The sequence below is a fragment of the Lissotriton vulgaris genome, chromosome 10, assembly GCF_964263255.1.
Source record: "Lissotriton vulgaris chromosome 10, aLisVul1.2, whole genome shotgun sequence".
Lineage (NCBI taxonomy): Eukaryota > Metazoa > Chordata > Amphibia > Caudata > Salamandridae > Lissotriton > Lissotriton vulgaris.
The window spans coordinates 6,537,334-6,553,672 of NC_141698.1; the positions used below are offsets into that span (position 1 = coordinate 6,537,334).

The window sequence follows — 16,339 nt, forward strand, 5'->3', positions numbered from 1 at the left end:
AATGCCTAATCGAGCCGCTTGTTGAATTTCTTTCTCCTCAATGGGCGAGTATCTCTACATCTCTCGCTCTTCATTTGTTGGCCAAAGGATTCACATAGTCAATCTCCATCTCTGCGAATGGCATTATACAGCCATTATCTCTGTCTCTGTTACTTTTTCCTCGATGGTAGATCTACTCTCCCTAGCTGATTTTATCTCATGTCGTTTAATTTTAACATGTGGAAAAGACTGTTCTAATATTAAAAAAATAATAATAATTCTTGAAAGATATTGCTATTGTAAACCTCTGTAGAGAAAAACCTAAATATCATATGTAATTTTCAATTTAAATACTTATCCCTAATTGTTCAGAATTTCTCACTTATTTCTGTTTGATTACAGGACCACAAGACGTGTACTAGTACTAGCCACTATTAGTGAGTTAATGAGCACCGGCGAGCAGGGGCGGTTCGGCGCAACCCTCACCTCTCCTTAGAAAAAATAATCTAAAGTGGTAGGACAATGTGTTACCTATCCAAAGGCCAAGGATGTATAAAAAGATTGAATAATCAGCTATCTATATGTCGAATACCCTAGAGAAAAATATTAAGGTTGACAATTATTAACACTGAACCACTATTTTTAAGCGTATGATATCTGATACCTCTTGTTTATTTCTACAAAAAAGCACAATAAGCTCAGCATCATACATTTAAAATTTGGTTCAAAATGTAAGGATTTAAAATTCAGTAAGATTATAAATGGAAGTTATTTCACATGATATACACAAAAACAGAAAAAAACAAAGTCTTTTCTCTATGTCAACTCACTTTTACATCCTGCGTGACGCTCACTTTTTCTTTAAAATACACAAGAACCAAAATAAGGTCATGTGACCAAGATCCTGTGTTTGGTTGAAACACGTTGTGTTTTTAGCCATAATAAAATACTTGTGCACTTGGATCTGGAGTGGCTTGTCCTGGATCGAGAGATTATTTTCGTTGGAATATTTCTATATCGCCAATTCCTTCATCTCTAACACATTTTTTTCATGACCAGTGGCTTCATTTCTCTCTAAAACTCCCTTCTCAGTAGCCACAGGTATTAAGTTGTTCAACCTCTTCATCTTTACCACTCTCAGCTAAATGGTAAAAGAATGTATATGGCCCATCTTTATACTATTGTACTCTTCTCTACTCACTCCCAACTTAGCCAACCTCCCTTTCTCCATCATCTAGAGTTTTACCAGGTCAGTCTCACCTCTAATCAATGGGTGAAGGTGCTAGCACGGCCAAGCACTTCATCTCTACCACTCTCTTCTCAATGGGTGAAGGTGCTAACATAGGCAGACACTCGATACCAGAGCTCACGCTGTCCCTACTACTCCCAGCTTCAAGGTCAAGCTTTATCCAGGTCAATCTCATCATTGTTACTATGGTCACAGGGTTCAGTTGGCAGCTTCTTCACCCTTCAGATCACCAGTGTATCCCTCCCCACCAATCCCTTCTTTATTCGAAGAATTAGCAACTCTACCCCTACCGTTCTTTTCTCAATAGGTGAAGGTTTTACACGGCCAGTCTGTTTTCTACCAATTCCTTCTGAATATCAAAAATTCTTTCAAAATGGCTGTCCTCTCTTCTCAACCGTTAAGGATGCTAGCATGTCCAAGCACGTCATTTCTACCACTCTCTTCCTCAACCGTTAAAGGTGCTAGCAAGGCAAAGCACTTCATCTCTACCGAAAAGCACTCATTAAAACGCATGCATATATAATGCATGCCATGACAACGCAAATCGTTAAAATGACCCATTGTTACATCTCATGCCATCACAACGTAAGTCGTTACAATGACTTACTGTAGGGGGAGCTGACGCTTGGATTAGTATAATTTACTATTCCAACTCCAGTGTGTGTAACAGTAGGGAAGGTGTTGGAATGAAAACCCAACAAATCCAACACCTTCTGCCCCCTACAGCAAGTCAGTGTAACGACTTGCGTTGTAATTGCATGCTATGTAACAACATATCATTGTAAAGACTTGCATTGTAAAGGCATTACTAATGCCTGAGTTGTAATTGATGTTTTCCATCTCTACCACTCTCATCTCAACCGTTGAAGGTGCAGGCACGACCTAGCACTTCATCTCTACCACTCTCTTCTCAACCGTTGAAGGTGCTAGCATGGCCAAGCACTTCATCTCTACCACTCTCTTCTCAATGGTTGAAGGTGCTAGCATGGCCAAGCACTTCATCTCTACCACTCTCTTCTCAACCGCTGAAGGTGCTAGCATGGCCAAGCACTTCATCTCTACCACTCTCATCTCAACCGTTGAAGGTGCTAGCATGGCCAAGCACTTCATCTCTACCACTCTCATCTCAACCGTTGAAGGTGCTAGCATGGCCAAGCACTTCATCTCTACCACTCTCATCTCAACCGTTGAAGGTGCTAGCATGGACAAGTGTAGGAGAGTGGGCTCTGTTTCCTATGGTTACCTCCACTTTTTGCTGTGATTCTCTGGTTTTTCGACTTTAGTCTGGCTGGGGCCTGCTAATCAGACCCACAGCCCAGCTGTTCTCTCTCTAAATTGATACCATATACATTAGGTACACTCCAGATTGGTTACTGGGTCACCTTGTGAATCCCTGTATAGTGTACCATAGGTACCCAGGGCATAGGTGCACCCTAGGCCTACCAGGGGCTGAAGCGTGTATTATGCCACCCCTGGTTTGCCCTCCAAACTGACACCACAGGTCTGTTCACACAGCCTGGGTAAGGTGGTGTAATCACCCCTTACTTAGATATGGTATACCTATATCTATATACATATATAGACACATATACACCTATAAGTCACTCCTATGGCAGGCCTTAACAATCCTGAAGGCAGAGGGCTTGGTTATGTGTGAGATGGTGCTCTAGCATGACCTGAGCCCGTCTGCAGCTTTCGGAACCATCTCCTTATAGCTGTTCTATGATATAGCCATAAAATATACTCTTAAATGCATTATAATCCTTGCGGTTAATGCTAACTTTGGTTTGGCTTTATCAAAACATGTTGTGTAAGGTGTCAAACACTTTGGAATACTATCCCCCTTACCCCCCCCGCCAGTCCGGGCGGCGGGGGTAGCATTCCACACTTCTAGAGGGAGAAGACGTGTAGTTACTGGTAAACCCGGTTAAAGTTAAACAGAGCCCCAGCATCACAAAATGGATGCTGCTGCCACAGACACAAGTCTGACCTCCTGCTGCTGGACGAAACTCCGGCAAGGGAAGCCTGGACAATAGGTTTTTCTGTCAAGGGAGGTGCCAGCACCTCCCCAGACAGGCTTTAGTGTATTAGGGCAGGGAGGGCTGCATTCAGTGAATGCTTTCCAGACACTGCCCTGGGCACACAAGGTGCTCCGTGCATTTGCCAGTTCAAACCGGTTGCTGGGGCACTCTGCCCCAGCTCTGGCGCGAAACTGGACAAAGGGAAAGGGGTGTAACCACCCCCTTCCCAGGTCCACACATAGGAGAGACCTTAAAGGTAGTCCAGACCCTAAACTTAGTATAAATATAGGATCCTCGACATTCCATTTCGACTTGAAGATGGAAAACATCTCCCTTGTGGTCAAGGAGTGACCACCCTGTTCAAACAGGCACCACCAGAATCTTTACCAGTCTGCATTTTCGAGGCTCCCGCCGGATCCCGAACAATCTGCGACACAAGACACAGACTTCCAGACATCTCCGACCCGACCTTCGCTCACAGCCAAGCTGAGACCCATGGTGGACACGAAAGACGTGGGACTGGAACTCCTGGACATCCTGCATTTTGCTACCTGCATCGACTCCCGAGGTATCTCGCAGTTGTGCATTGAGGTACTTGAAGCCCCAGCCCAGAGCACCATTTGCACCAAAGCTCAGGTGCCCACACTCCACGAGTGTTCCGTGGACCCCACTTTTGCATTTCAGCTTGATGCGCCTTTCCGGTTCCTAGTCCGTTGGCTAGTGAGCCCCCAGAAGACTTACTTTTGAATCTAACTTACTTTCCTGGTTTCTCCAGGCTTGCTCCAGCTTCCCTACAAAGGAGAAGCGCCACAGACCTTGCTGGTCTGCAACTAAGCCAATCTCGATATCCTGTGTGGATTGCGTTTGCCAAGGCTTGTTGTGTCCAATCCGGATACCGACACCACAGTGAACTAGATCCTTTGTGGGACAGCTCGAATCCAGCTCCTGGTCGTCGTCGATGCCTCCTAGCTCGTGGCCTCGTGGCTGAAGAGACAAACTTCACCTTTTCATCTGAAATCACCAGACATTGGCTGGCAGCTTTCCATCGCCATCCTGGTCACTGGCAAGTGACCCAGACTCTGTCCCTTCTGCTTTCAGGTTCTTCAGATCTTCGATCCACCCTTGGATCCACCCGGACACTTTTCCTCTGGTCGCCTGCAGCACTTCTTTGCAGATCTCCATTGAAATCGATGACAAAACCCGACACCAAAAGACACCTATGCACCCGGCTTCCGTGGGTGAGGTAACAAAAGTTCTCTGGTAGTCTTGAGGGTATTGGCCCTCCTAGTGTCTAAGTCTAAAAGGGTTACATCGTAGTCCAATCGGAAGTATCCTTAAATTGTAAAATTGTAACTTGTTCGTTTCCCATAGAAAGTCATTGTTAACCCGTGGCTGTGTTTAGACACTGCACGCGTCTCCCGTGGTCCTCCTACTTCCTAACCCTTGGTTGTTCCTAGAAGCCTTATCGATTCCACAGGCCCTAGGCCTGGTTTCTATCTCAGAGGTGGTTCTTATACCACTATTTTAGTATATGGTTTGTGAGGCTCCTAGGGCAAAACTTACACTGTGCAACTTATCGTATGCTAATTAAGTTTCTTGTATTGTAACTTCTCACAACAAGAACTTCATCTCTACCACTCTCTTCTCAATGGTTGAAGGTGCTAGCATGGCCAAGCATTTAATCTCTACCACTCTCTTCTCAACCATTGAAGGTGCTAGCATGGCCAAGCACTTCATCTCTACTACTCTCTTCTCAATGGTTGAATGTTGTAGCATGGCCAAGCACTTAATCTCTACCACTCTCTTCTCAATGGTTGAATGTGCTAGCATGGCCAAGCACTTCATCTCTACCACTCTCTTCTCAATGGTTGAATGTGCTAGCATGGCCAAGCACTTCATCTCTACTACTCTCTTCTCAATGGTTGAATGTTGTAGCATGGCCAAGCACTTAATCTCTACCACTCTTCTCGATGGTTGAATGTGCTAGCATGGACAAGCACTCCATCTCTACCACTCTCTTCTCAATGGTTGATTGTGCTAGCCATGGCCAAGCACTTCATATCTTTATTTATTTATTTATTTGTGTCATTTGTAGAGCGCCTGAATCACCCCAGGTGGGGTATCTCCGCGCTAGGACGAGACTGGGAGGGAAGTAGTGAATAACAGGCAAGTGGGGTAGAAATTAGAACAGGAAGATTTTTAGTCTTTTCCTGAAAATCAAATAGTTAGTAGAGGTGCGAATGTCCAGGGGAAGTTCATTCCAGAGTTTGGGGACAAGATAGGAGAAGGATCTGCCTCCCATTCTGGTTTGTTTGATGCGGGGTATAACAAGAAGGCCTTTCCCCTCCGAGTGGAGGGTGCGTGAAGGAGTGTATTTGGACAATTTGTTGGCGAGATAGGCCGGTCCCATTTGGTTTAGACTTTTGAATACTATACACAGATTTTAAAGTGTATTCTTTTGCGAATGGGAAACCAATAGAGTTTACGTAGGAGTGGGAGAGAGGGGGTTGGGGGCGGGGAGCTCGTGACCAGGCGGGTCGCCGTGTTCTGCCCAACCTGCAGACTCTGACGGGCAGATTCCTTGGCGGAGATCAGCAAGGCATTGCTGAAATCCAGGCGGCTGAGTACTAGTGCGTCGATATGAGTCTTTCGTGTGAAGGGGGGGAGGAAATGGAAGACTTTGCGCAGCAAGCTGAGGGCGTGAAAGCATGCTCGTTTGGTAGCGCCAATGTGTTCATCCTTGTTCAGGTTGTTATTAAGGAGGACTCCTAGGTTTTTAACCACTGGCTTGGGCGATGGAGCTGCCCCGAGTTCTTTAGGCCACCAGCTGGGGGCCCAGCAAGTAGGGCTATCAGCGCCAGATAGTCCTGCACGCGGGACACCGTTCCCTCACGCCGCGGAATCCATCCATCCCGATGACCGCTGGCTTCATTGCATCCCTTTGCTCTCATCAAAACTACCCGGTTCGATCCACTCCCCCTGAGGAAGGTGGTCCAATAGCCAGACGAACTGTGCCCCAGGAGTCCCGTCACAATTTTGGACGGCATATCGTTTTTACTAAGAATTCACCGCTTGCACCTTAGAGGTCACACCAACTGGCCGAACCAGACACGCCGCCCGCATTATTGAGGCGCATCATTGTTTTTACCAAGCATAGTAATTTTGTACAGTCCTGATGATGATCCCATTGTACCCTTGAGCGCGGGATCGAAACGTCGACCTTTTATAGTAGTTATACAGTGAAACCAATGTGTACCAATTTCCGTATGAACTACTCTGGCAAAACACTTGTAACACTGATTTAAACGTGTCCGGCTTGCTCAATTCTCTTTTGCCTGCGATATCTTTTTCCCTCTCAACTATTCCTTATTCCTCACTCTCCTCTCTGTTCTGAGGTAAAGCTCAGGATTGTGCTCTCTAACTTTGAAATGTGCTTATGCACTAAGATCTCACCAAATTCAACTATCGTTTTGAAAATAAAATCCTTGTCCGGCTGGACTTGGTTCGAATATATAGCAGCCTATCACGGCCTGTCTTGTTGTTATTATTGTATATCTTTGTAATTGCTCTGGACCGTTGTTCTTTTGAAATTGGCCCAGCAAGTAGGGGCTAAGCATGAGCGGATTTTGCGGATTGGCAATCCGCGAATTTTGCGGATTTGCGGATTCGCAATCCGCAAAATCCGCGAATTCCCGCGAATTTGCGGATTTTTTTTTTTTTTGTGTTCGCCCGTGTTTCTGCCAGTTCGCGAGGGTTTTTACAATTTCGCAATTTGCGAACTTACCTGTCGGGTCGCAAGTTTTGCGAACTTGTTGTTTCTACGTGTCCAGCCTGTTTGGGACACTCTTCTTCATCACTGCCACTCTCTGTCACCACTGCCACTCTCTGACTACTCATGCCACCCTCTGGCCCACCCATGCCACCCTCTGTTTCATCACTACACCCTCTGGTTGTCCAGTGTACATTATTTTCGGCAAAGCAAAGCACACCTTCCCTGCCTCAAGTGACCTGAATTAATTTGGGGCTGATTAATGTGTCACAGAATATTTTTTTAGCTGGCACCTGCTTCCTTAGTGCGCCCTGATTAGTGATCTTTTGCACTTGCTAAGTGCTTTCATTGTTGCAAAATTAGTTACAACACCTGCCCTGCCCCAACTGACAATAATGAATTAGGGGCTGATTAATGGATTTTAACTTCCAGCCTGGCTCCTGCTTGTCTCCCTTAGCTGTAATTCAGGACCTTTGTGGCATATGTGTAACTATTCTGAGGTTCAGAGCAGGGTCACATAATAGTTTCAACTGGCAACTGAACTCTGGAGGGGCCCCTCAGGAAGCCCTACAGGAAATGGCTACTAATGATGTGCCTGAACTTTTGAACCTGGTAAGTAGTTACTTTCAGTTTTGCCAAGATCGTATTTCTGCAATTTCGCACTTATTCACGGGGCGCGAACTCACGCTAACAGTGCGAGCAGCGCGAGCAAAATCCGCTGCTCGCGGATTTGCGGATTTTGCGGGAAATTCGCAAATCTCGCGGATTGCGGATTTCCCGAAAATCCGCAAAATCCGCGAGCGGAACGGATTTTCCGCCCACACCTAGTAGGGGCATCTTTGAAAACCATAATTTCTGTTTTGCCTGTGTTAAGCTGCAAAAAATTGCAGCTCATCCAGGAAGAAATTGCTTTCATTCCATTAGCAAATATATCTTGAATGTTGGGGGTCTTTTTGTCAAAAGACAAAATCTCTACCACTCTCTTCTCAACCATTGAAGGTGCTAGCATGGCCAAGCACTTCATCTCTACCACTCTCTTCTCAACCATTGAATGTGCTAGCATGGCCAAGCACTTCATCTCTACCACTCTCTTCTCAATGGTTGAAGGTGCTAGCATGGCCAAGCACTTCACCTCTACCACTCTCTTCTCAATGGTTGAAGGTGCTAGCATGGCCAAGCACTTCATCTCTACAACTCTCTTCTCAATGGTTGAAGGTGCTAGCATGGCCAAGTACTTCATCTCTGCCACTCTCTTCTCGACTGCTTGAAGGTGCTAGCACGGCCAAGTACTTCATCTCTGCCACTCTCTTCTCAAGCGTTGAAGGTGAAAGCATGGCCAAGCACTTCATGTCTTCCATTCTCTTCTCAAGCGTTGAAGGTGCTAGAAAGGCCAAGTACTTCATCTCTACACTTCTCTTCTTAACTGTTGATGGTGAAAGCATGGCCAAGCACTTCATGTCTTCCATTCTCTTCTCAAGCGTTGAAGGTGCTAGAAAGGCCAAGTACTTCATCTCTACACCTCTCTTCTCACCAAGCACTTCCTCTCTACCACTCTCTTCTCAACCATCAAAGGTTCTAGCATGGCCAAGAACTTTATCTCTACCACTCACTTCTCAACCGTTCAAGATGCTGACATGACCAAGCACTTCCTCCCTACCACTCTCTTCTCAATCATTGAAGGTGCTAGCATGGCCAAGCACTTCATCTCTACCACTTTCTTCTCAACCATTGAAGGTGCTAGCACCGCAAACCACTTCATCTCTACTATTCTCTTCCCAACTGTTGAATTTGCTAGTATGGTCAAGTCATTTTTCTCTACAACTCTCTTCTCAACCATTGAATTTGCTAGCATTGCCAAGCAATTCATTTCTACCACTCTCTTCTCCATCTTTGAAGGTGCTAGCATGGCCAAGCACTCTATATGTAGCATCAAAATAAAGGCTTTACCAGGTGAACGTCTCCAGCTCCATGATCTCATTTGAAAAGACGGATTCAGGTATGGCCCTTCCTCGCTACTTCATTAGAGGTGAGTGATTTGCAAACTCTCTTAACTGGAACACTCCCACCTACAGAGAACATTCTCAAGCAGCTCGCTTTGGAAAGCACAGCCAATGGCAACCAAACTACATGATGATGTTCCAACAGTCTCAAACCATTACCTGACAGTGTCCTTTGGTCCTCGCTTTATTCCTGGCACATAGGTCTTGTTGAGTTATGTCAGGCCAGTACCAGAGGCATTCTGATGGCTCCACCAACTGCACCTGGATCCTGCGGACGCCTCCACTCCAGTTCCGTGGGTCTGAGAAATAGAAAGGGAGAGACTTTTAGGAAACAGCAGAGCACCCTGGGTTTAAAAAAAAGGGGGAAATGTGTCTATTGAGGCTTACTTCTATACATAAGTTATTCTTGCAGGTACAACAACAGACCTGCAAGTGCTGGAGCGCCTTTGTGTATGTGATGTTAATATTGTTTTTCATTGGACTGTGCAAAGGCATCAACAACCTGTCAAACATTTAAACAAGATTTCTCAAAGCAGAGGCTGGGCGATCATGGCCTCAACACAGAGACAAGCAGTATTTCTGCATAAAGCATAGATTATGACATTAGGGTTGAGCTGTGCACATAAATCACTCTTCCAGAGACGCAGAGGCTGGGGTAGGGGCAGAGAGTTGGCTCGCACTCATCAACCTCTTGGCACGTTTGAGCGAGGCTCCTCTGTGCCACCTGATGAAGCTATTAGCAATTTTCTGATTAGGTTGGACCACAAAACATACACATAGTAGGTAGCAATTTAGGAGCCCCATTTATGTGTGGGCTAGTGAATCATTATATGTTCTCTCTGCCCTGATGAAGCGCAGTGGATTCTTACCACCACAGAATTGTCGCGAAACATGTCGACCAACCACTAAAAGACAGACCACCCTTTGGCCTCTTTCTTATGACTATAGGGTACTTCCCTCTTTAGTTGTTACACACTGACTACCAGGGTTCCTTTCAAACCTTGATAGTAGCATCTACCTGTATTAGGATTTTATTACTGACAGGGTGGTCCTACTTATTAAAGGATAACCTTTGACCTCCCCAATCAGTTTTAATCTCACTCACCACCTCACTTTCATTCATCATACGACATTCTCTAAAAAAGATCTCTGCTAAAGTGACCCTTCGGGGGACCTGCAAGGCATTGCAGCGCCGGCCTGACGAGGAGTACCGACCCCCCTTGCTGCAACTCCCCATTCAGTACCTAATGGCCAGCTTTGTCTTTGCTCAACCAATAAGTATTTCTTCCTTGTGGTGCCCCACACCCATTCCTCCTTCTGATTTTGACCCCATCACTCTAATAGGTTAGTTGTTGCCTTTGTGGGACGAAGTCCATGAAAGATGAAACCAACACTTCCAGCAGAAGCACAGCTTAGATTATTGCACCAGTAAAGGCTGATCTAACGGTGGATCTTCAGAAGACCCTCTTCAGTAACATCTTCCCCTCTCTTTCCTACGCCATATTCAGCTCCGCTGGAAACATGACTAAAGCTCTTACTCCCTGTTCGTCAAAGTCTTTCTCCGGTTTGTGGTGGTTGACCGATGTTCTTCCTTTGAGGAGCCTTCCAGGTTACGGTCCATGCATGAGCATTGTGTGCTGCTCCTTGTGTTGGTGACCTCGGCGGTGGTTCTTTGCGCTGATTTATACAACCTTTCTCTGCCCTGTTGGGTAGTCCTGGTCTTTCCTCAGGTTCACGGTTCACCCAGAAATAGTATGTTTTCTTTTGATTCTTCCTAATTCCTGCATCCTGTCACATTTTCCCAGGTCACCATGGACGTGTCTGCTGCTGCGTTGAGTCCAGATCTTCGTGATTGTGAGTAGCTCTTATTCAGTTACATTTTTCATGTCCAAAATGTTACCTGTGCTGCCATACTGATCTTATGAGTATCCCCCGGTCCAACGCTGTATGTGGTTTGGGGGAGGTTACAGGCTCAAGAAAGCATCATAATACAATCCAGGCAAAGAAATTAGCCACAGAATGAGCCAAGTTTCCTAAAGTGGTCAATGGTGATGACACAAACTATGCATATTCTCTGGAGGGGGGGTTGCTGTCTCCATCTTTAATGCACAGAAGTAGCAACTGCTGAAAAGTGATCTTTGTAATTGTGAGGAAGAAAGAAGCAAATGGATGAACACCATCATGGCAGACTGGATATTCAGACCTTTCAGAGTTCCACAGGGACAGAGGAACCCCCTCATCCTCTCCCTGGAAAGGACCCCAATATAACTCCCCCCCCAACCAGTGTAGTTGTGCCATGAATGTGAAGCCTGAAGTGACCTCTATGGAAAGAGATGAAATCAAGTATTAGTACAGAGTATGATCAAGAACCCTCTTCATGCTCAACCCTTCAAGGAAGGAAATTTGGAAAATCTTGAAGGGTTTTGAAGGACACCAGCAGCCTGAAGAAGGCCACACGGGAGCAGGGCATGGCGGGTCAACACTATCCTGAGAGGTGTTAATGGGCAGATGTGACGTGTGGTCTCCTTGCTGTGTCATGGCCGACTGGTGACTCTGCGGGTCTCTTCAATTCAGAAGGATAGGGAGAAGCTCTGCAGGTCGCACACGGGGTAGGTTGGTAGATGCAGCGTCTACTCCAGCATCGCCCCTTGCAGATGCACATGGAATGTAGCACATAAAAGACAAAAGCACCTGCAGCCACGTGCTGTATAACAGTCTGTGGCGTTCTAATCTAGGACCCTGATCGATACTGTGACCTTATGCCCCTATTCGGCTATAAATCCATTTATTCCCTATATTGGCATAACCGTTCAAGTGCAATATTCAGAAACTCATCTCTTGCCTCACACGAACAGAGCCACATTCCAGAATAGCTTTCTCTGCCACTTCCTTTGCAACCAATTAGTGCAATGACAGAGCAGAAGTTACTATCTGAGATTCCTAGATTAACACTCTGAGTTCTTCAACAAGATAAAAACTCAGCAAACCTGGAAATCCCCGCTTGCTGTGTTTTGATTAGTAATAGAACTCTAATGAGCACTGATAGACGATCACTTCCTAGTCACATCTTTATTGACGTCTTATGTCCAACAAACTTACGTCAAACAAGGCACCTTACAGGTATAAATATTACCAACGTTGCCTTAAGCAAATGCTGTTGTTTTCGCTGATGCTGCTAGCTGCCTCAATGCCATCGCTGCTATCTTCGCTGAAGCTGAAGAAGCTGTCATGCTGATGATACCATAGCTGCTATCGCTACTGCTATCGCTGCTAACTAGCGAACGATGGTGTGGTGAACTTAGGAGCTGAACAGCCGTCCCCTGCAAAGAGCCCAGCAGATGCAAGCTGCCCGCGGACGCTGCCCCTCCTCCTCCTCGACGCGCTGAAGAAGAGACGCTGCCTTTCTCCTGCAGAGAAATCCAGCTCTGGCGTTTCTGGTCTACCCTTGCGGGTGACTGGGATATCAAGCCCTGAGGGAGATACCAGACCTCCATCATTCTATTCCAGAGGTATGGTGTTGACTAAACCCTTGAGAGAGAATTCTTGAAGCAAACCTTGGCAAAACCAACTTAACTTAAAGCTACTTACTTACTCCCCTCCCAAGTATTAGGCTTAGGTCAGGTACACTGGGGTAGGCGTAGTTAGAAGCACCAGTTGAGTATTTTAGCCTAATGTATATATGAATGTATATATGTTTTATTCCTTTTAAACCATTGTATGGCTAAGAAACCATATCAATGCTTTTACAGTATTATTTCGCAATACTTATCTTACTGTACGTACTTTTTATAATAACAAGTCTTGCAAATGTGGCAATTCATTTCTCTTGTACGAGAAGAAAGACTGTTCAATAAATGTTACCTTTTATTGACAAACGCCCATCTCTCTATTCTCTACATATTGTGAAAGTAAACTGCACCAACCTGACTGAGTAAAATAACTGTCTATTGTTTCACACGACCCTTGACTCTTGATCTGAGGAGCAAAGTTGTCATGTTGCACGGTTGTTGGAAAACTGAATCCCTTCTTGTCTTCTTGTCTGTGCCAGGGAAGCTGATCACTTCCTATTTCAGTCAAGAAAGTTTCCAGTGACCTCTGAGCTAGTTGGTAACAAACCCAATTAAGTTTAGCATAGTCAGTAGAGGCCTGGAAGATCCGCACTTCTACGTCGATACTACTGTTTATGTTATTCCAATGCGCAGGGCCTATTGGGAAAATAGGAACTACGCTACAAGTCGTTCATCCTAAAAACACTGAATAGTCCTCACGTAATATGCTGCAGTCGGCATTTAGATTTTGAAGGATTTTTTAGGTTTAGGCTTAGGATTTCTCTGAGGTTTTCAATACAGTGCTTAAAGAAATCTTTGAGGTTTTCAGGTGTTCCAGATTGTGTTAAGATTTGAGGCTTTGGAATTGATGTAGAGACTAAGGGGGTTATTTATATGTTGGTGGTTTGTATACTCTGCGCAACGGGAATGGGGTATACATACAGCAGAGAATTTATATGTGAGCGGACCTTTAGTTTGTCCAAGACGAGACTACTCTGTGTCTCTCGTGGCCAAACTTCTCCGATGGCCTTGGGGAGTAAGGGTTGATGGAGAAATGATGACATGTCCACCTGCCAAAATGAGATGGGCAGATATGTAGTCATTTTTTAATCTTTCCTTCCGCCAGGCAAATCCTGGCCACAAGAACAGTAAAAACATTATAATGCCGCCCCCCCTCCCCCCTCCCCTCACCATGAGAGAAAACACCAATGGCAAGGGGAGCATTATATTTATTATACACAAAACACAATGCTGATTCTGGATTTTCTCTTTGTAAAGAAACGATGAATCCGTGCCAGAGGGCTCAGTCTTGCTGATTCAGCTCTTTTCCAAAGAGTATAATGCATCGACAGGAAACGCCATGATGACACTTTTTGGTAATGTTTTTATGAGTGGCCGCCTGCTTGGCAATGGTTTATAAACTGGGAGGGTGCTCCCTCGTCCATGGGATGGGGTAATTTACTCTGTCTCCATGGCGGAACGGCTTGTTATCTGTCTATATATGAATCACACCCTGAGGGTTGACACAGAGAGCCCTGATTAAAAAAAAGTTGGACTGAACTGCAGCCCTGTGCCCACATCTTCCCAGTGACAGCTCACGTCTGCTCATGAGACCTTTGTCTGCCCAAATCCTCCTGCCTGTGGCCCATGCCTTCCATTTTGCACAGGATGCCAGTTTTTCACACTGTGGGTCCTCACCTCAATCCTGACTCTCTTGAGGGAGCAAGCAGCCCTTCACCAGCTGTCCTCTCTGCTGTCCACACTTGCAGAGGGCCTGTCTAGGGCACTGCTGGTCCATTGACCACAGATACAGAGGGTATCCAAGGCTCGACAGTCTCCAGCACCCACAGACCCCTGGAAGCAGGGAAAGGAGGTGGGACACTGCAGGCTGAACTGACTCAAGTCTCCAGAAAACCCTGGCCTCCACGTTGTCGAGTGCGCCATCAAACCCAGAAGAAACAGCCAAACCTGAATCCTGTTAGTGTGTAGAACCAAGCAGCGGTCAGGGGTCTGGGCACAGGGGCACATATAAAGGTGTAGGTGCACAGGGGGGCATCTTAAGCTCAGGCCTAGTTGGGAAGCAATGGAGCAGTGAACACAGGAATAAGACTAGAAAGAATTTAAGATTGTGTCTAAAGTTGGTGGCAGCAGAGAGGACGAGGAAGCAGCCTGGAGGTTCCTGCTCAGCTCCATGAACAGATAGCCTGCAGCCATTCTACGCGGCATCATTTCATGTGGCAGTGAATACATTCTCCTTCTTTGGCCCAACGAGGCAGACCGTTCTGGATTTCAGACTCAATTCAGAGCTGTGATCAGCACACTGGAGTCACTTACCTTCATCAAGGGCCTGTCCTCCCAGGATCCAGCAGGCGTGTGTGGCTCCCAGCAAGTTGTAGTCATCTGCAGGCCAGCAGGCTGGCCATAGGTGCTGCTGGAAGGCCAGCGGCGCCCTCAGGAGAATGAGGCCGATGTCAAACATGGATGCTCTGTCCCCAGGGGTGTATTCCAGGTGGATGATGGCGTGGTCCACCTGCATGCCCGGCACGCCACTCCGGACTCTGCTTCCTGAAACTCGACCCTGCTTCCTGGGAGAGAGAATACAGCGCAGCATGAGGACGCGAGCGCTTCAAGAGTAAATGTGTTACCAGGGCCAAAGTATGAAAGTCACCCTCCCCTGAAAGCATCTGACTCAGACTCTGAGACCTTGACAACTGATGGTCGCCACACCCTGTGAGGTCATGCCCATCCTCCCTCCTAACCCATGCCATGGCAGATCCCTCCAACTGTGGACAAACAAATGACTTGTACTCACGTCATGACGAGGCAGCTGGCAGCTGTTATTATCCACCAGTTGTCGATGATGGAGCCTTCACAGACCTGCCCGTTTCCAGCCACTGAGACCAGCCAGGGGATATCCGTAGCTGCTGGGTACTTCCTGCTGGAAAAAGCCCTGCCCTGGTGGTTAAGGATGCCACAGTCTGAAAGGAACAAGCAAGTGCTCGCTTAACAAAGAAGCGCTTCCTCGCTTCTGAAAACCTCAGATTGCACGAGGCGCTATATCTTCAGTCAGTCAAATGATAAAAATATAGTTCTAAATCATGCAGAGTATCAAGAGGAGCCGAACTCGGTCAAGACTTTAGCTCTTCAGACACCAGCCCTGAAGCATCTGAGCTCTTCAGACCCCAGCCCTGAAGCATCTGAGATCTTCAGACACCGGCCCTGAAGCATCTGAGATCTTCAGACACCAGCCCTGAAGCATCTGAGATCTTCAGACTCCAGCCCTGAAGCATCTGAGATCTTCAGACACCAGCTCTGAAGCATCTGAGATCTTCAGACTCCAGCCCTGAAGCATCTGAGATCTTCAGACACCAGCCCTGAAGCATCTGAGATCTTCAGACACCAGCCATGAAGAATCTGAGATCTTCAGACACCAGCCCTGAAGCATCTGAGCTCTTCAGACTCCAGCCCTGAAGCATCTGAGATCTTCAGACACCAGCCCTGAAGCATCTGAGATCTTCAGACACCAGCCATGAAGCATCTGAGCTCTTCAGACACCAGCCATGAAGCATCTGAGATCTTCAGACACCAGCCCTGAAGCATCTGAGATCTTCAGACACCAGCCCTGAAGCATCTGAGCTCTTCAGACACCAGCCCTGAAGCATCTGAGATCTTCAGACACCAGCCATGAAGCATCTGAGATCTTCAGACACCAGCTTTGAAGCATCTGAGATCTTCAGACACCGGCCCTGAAGCATCTGAGATCTTCAGACACC

At 46.5% G+C, this 16,339-nt stretch overlaps 1 protein-coding gene across 1 annotated transcript in view; it reads right to left on the reverse strand.

Moving 5' to 3' along the window:
• The window catches only part of LOC147684297 (uncharacterized), a 164,405-nt gene that overhangs the window by 105,408 nt on the left and 42,658 nt on the right, over positions 1–16,339 (reverse strand). Inside the window, exons 3-5 of the mRNA XM_086942304.1 lie at positions 15,379–15,544; positions 14,901–15,151; positions 9,178–9,317 (exon numbers count right to left, since the gene is read on the reverse strand). Of these exons, the coding sequence (XP_086798430.1) occupies positions 9,178–9,317; positions 14,901–15,151; positions 15,379–15,544 (557 nt within the window). The remainder of the gene's footprint in view (positions 1–9,177; positions 9,318–14,900; positions 15,152–15,378; positions 15,545–16,339) is intronic.